Consider the following 4,108-nt stretch of genomic DNA (forward strand, 5'->3'; position numbering starts at 1 on the left):
TTCAAGCCTTATTCTTTTATACAAAAATTATATGCATTTTAATATAGTCCATTACAGTAAAATAACTTAAATATATTCAAGTAATATATTGCTACAGTACACATCAAAGTGATTGCATGTCTTTTATTATTATATTTTTACATACAATTGTTATTCAAGATATAAAAATACAATATGAGACCTTTAACATTTGTATTTTATATGAAACAAAAGATATGGCTGCAATGATCACAAATTAACTAAAATATAATTTTAAATACATCTTACGACATTTATGTTGAATAGTTTGCATTATTTGTTAGGTCTTTTTGAGTGTCACAGTATAAAGAATTTTGTACCTCACAAGCTTTCAATTCCTTTCTCATTTATTTTAGAATCCATTTTCAAAATAATGTTTGAATGTACAGTCATGGAAATCCATAGTGTTTCAATTACAGAAAAATTGTCTTGTTATTTACGACCAGACAAACTCTGCATTTTCTTACAAAAAAACAACAATGCTAGCCTGTGTGTACCAATGTCGTTCTTTTTTTTCGTATAAATATTTAAAATCTGAATATAGGGATTATTTTGTCATGTACAAAATATTCAAACTAATTTTCAAAGTGAAACAAAGCCAAATGTCCTGCTTGTACTAATAATATTCCTTGAGCTGTGGGAAAAGAATAGTGAATTTTAACAACAATAAAAAATATTACAATCGTGATGTGACTTAATTCTGTTAAAATATCTTTGAAATTGTTTTAAATATGACTGAAGTAGATTATAAGCTCTGATCACAATAGTAATATTATTAGGCCATAGTAAGTCTGGGGGCATGGCGATGCCCTCGCCGATGCTATAAGATTACAATATTAAGGACCTGTCCCACCACTGGTTGGATTGTAATCAGACAATTTACAATTTGGTGGGGCAGGCTCTAATCCATCATACTGACACCATTCTAGTGATTTAATTTTAAACTATATTTCCAATGACTTGATAAATAATACTTTCGACATTTGGCAATACATTAATTTGACCTTTTAGTCAAAGTTGATGAATTTATTACAAAATGTACTCAATACATGTAAAATAATTGTTTATTTTGCAATCAATGCTTTTTTTTACACAATACGTTACATGCTGGTTTTAATGCATTTTATCAATAAAAATTGATAATAATTAAATGATTAACATAATTTAATACTATATCATTAAATGGCAATTTCTGCCTATTCTAAACAACATTCACAATTATGTACACTTCGTTTTCAACTAATATAAATTTAAAAACTTCAATTTAGCACCCACTATTCAAAAATCAGCAAAGATAATGCATTGAAAAAATATTTGTAACTATGGGTTTTGACTTGTTTTCGTTCCAGGGTATATCAGTGTCGATACAAATGTCACTGCAATGGAAACTTACTGTTATTACTCATGCGCAGGTTTGCCGATGATACCCCACCAACACCGACGCGCTTACTCAATAGTTAACGCGTGACGTCATAGGGCAATCGGCAGTTGCACACGAGTAATATGCAAATACATTCCAAATTACAAAACGTTAAAGTTATCAAATTAATTTCCTGATTATCCGAGAATTAAAACATAGGATACATGTCGTTGTATTTTATAAGAATATTGAATTTTAAAACTATAAAAAATACACTAGCGATGATTTGATTATATTTAATAAGATATAATTAAAAATGTAATGATTATTTCGATTAGGAGTATAATAAATAAAAATAAATATGATAAAATAAATTTTCGAGTCTTTAAAAATTAATGCTATGTTGCTATGTGTGATTTACAAATTATTATTCAAAAAGTATTTATTTCAGAACTTTTTAAATGTTTCTGTCTTTAATTTAAATGACTGTATTCATGGCAATATAAAGATACAAATCTTTACTCCGCAGCAATATTTTGTTATCCTTCAATGATAGTAAATTTGCATTTGCATATTAAAAATTTAATACTTATTTGTCTGCTTTTGAAAGGTGCACAAAACTCGTTAAAAACCTTTAAAGTATATTGCTTGTTAATTATAACCACAAATTGGGGCAATCTTACTTGAATCTAATTTAGGCCAATATTTATGAAGTTTTAGACTAAGAAAGCGTCACGCTGTTCGTACAAAGATAGGCAGAGATAAAGCACAAACATGAGTAGAACATATTTTCTTCTTTTTATCTCATCGTATTTGCAAAAACTTGCTTTTTATTAAATAAAATTTGTCTTATATATTTTTATACTCATGATGAGAATAAAGTGGATAAGTAATCTGATGTTTTTGTTACATTTTCCTTTTGGTATTGTTTTAATATTTTTGAAAAATTATTTTAAAGAAAACTTTTTTTAAGCATACAAATAATATGCATTGTAAAACTGTTATAACTAATTTTAAAAAGCTATTTTTTATTTGTAACATAGCCCGAGTATTTGTTTTGACTGATTAGTAAATGTTGAATGATCGCTTTTTATTGGCCTATTCAAATTATATCGGCTCGGAAATACTTATGGACGCGAATTTGTTTTATAATAAGATCCGCCATACTCTACATGCCTACATTTAGTTATAAAATAGTAATTAAAATGTAAAACCATGGTGACATGCATAACAGTTAATATATACCTTTTAATAGGAGGCTTTAGTCGCCATACTGTAGGGGTCAGCAAACAAAAATCAAAAGATTTAGATTGTGGTAGTCCAATAAGTAAGGCGAGATGGGGAGAGACTTGATAGTTGAGTTTCTTGTTTATGGCATTCCCTCGGCGGATTAGGCCAGAGTCGAGTTAGACTTGACAGGGGAAAGACATGTGAATGGTGAGGTGTCTTTCATCCAGTATTAGTTTAATTAGTTTTTAGAGATTAGCTTCAGATACTGATTATAAGTGGCAGGGGAAAGTCATTAGTCAACAGGCGAGATACATTTATATTCCTCACTATGTAAGGTGGTTACACATGGCTATTTGCAGAGGACAGACATGTGTCGACAGGGGAGAGACTTTCGACGGGGTAAAGACATGTAAGATATAATAGTGGACTATCGCGCGAGTGCTAGCCGCTTGAAGTAATGCCGGCAGCAAAGCGCGGTGGGCGAGGGCGGCAGGTCGGTGGGGCGCGCCTCGCCGCCGAGCTGCTCCAGCGCGCGCGTGTACTCGCGCTGCAGCGCCACCAGGTCGATGTTCTGCTCGCCCAGCGCCCACATCGACAGGAACACTATGTCTCTGTAACACATTTATATACATTCTAGCTTTCGTCCGCGACTCCGTACGAGTGGAATGAAAAGAAAATTAATAGTTTATGTTTTCTTCCAAACTATCCTCTGCATTTATGTCAAATTTCATAGCGATCTGCTCAGCCGTTTAGGCTACAAACTAACATACATACATCCATCTATACTTTTACATTTATAATGTTAGAAAGATTTTACTTGTTTCTCATAATTTAAATGTCTTTGAACGTCAGTGACTAAGCGGTTTCACTTGATATGTAAACTGCAGGTTTTGGGTTGGGATCTCATACTAAAGCGCATAAAAATAATCAATTACAGTTAGACTTTAAAAATAAAAACCCTCGTAATATTTCTTAAATATATGGAATTAAGTCCTTTGCACCATTTAAAAAGTGATGTAACAAAGAAGCCGATTGATGCCTCTCATGCCAAGACTTTTATTTTCTTGGTTAAACTAGACTAGTGTTATATATGTTACTTGGAGAGGTTACGTACCTGTAAAATGATGGGTATCGTTTATTAGGGCTGGAGGTCTCGCGCCAGGCGGCCAGCTTGCGCAGCGCGTCCGACAGCTCGTTGCTCAGCAGCCCGTCCAGCACCGCCAGTATTACCCTGGAATATCCCACAAAATAAATTTAATACAAATATAATAATATCAATAACAAAGAAAATATATACAAATCTTAAATTTTGAATTTAAATTAGATATGTTTAAGACACGTATTTTATTTTCATTATACGTGCATTATTAATTAATCTTATTTATTTCGATTTGAGATCTATAACCTTTGTACTAAAAAGAATTATTCAAATATATACTGTGATTGCTACCTTTCGCCCGCGCCTCCGTCCGCACGGAAGTAAAAAAGATTAAGTAGCCT

The 4,108-nt window shown here is 32.0% G+C and overlaps 1 protein-coding gene across 1 annotated transcript in view; it reads right to left on the reverse strand.

The window, feature by feature from the left end:
* Window positions 1-2,346: 2,346 nt before the first annotated feature.
* The window catches only part of LOC106104710 (DENN domain-containing protein 4C), a 23,814-nt gene continuing 22,052 nt past the window's right edge, over window positions 2,347-4,108 (reverse strand). Inside the window, exons 35-36 of the mRNA XM_013284838.1 lie at window positions 3,723-3,854; window positions 2,347-3,219 (exon numbers count right to left, since the gene is read on the reverse strand). Coding sequence (XP_013140292.1) covers window positions 3,036-3,219; window positions 3,723-3,854 — 316 coding nt within the window. The 3' untranslated portion in view covers window positions 2,347-3,035. The remainder of the gene's footprint in view (window positions 3,220-3,722; window positions 3,855-4,108) is intronic.

This window comes from Papilio polytes, unplaced genomic scaffold, assembly GCF_000836215.1.
Source record: "Papilio polytes unplaced genomic scaffold, Ppol_1.0 DF823399.1, whole genome shotgun sequence".
NCBI lineage: Eukaryota > Metazoa > Arthropoda > Insecta > Lepidoptera > Papilionidae > Papilio > Papilio polytes.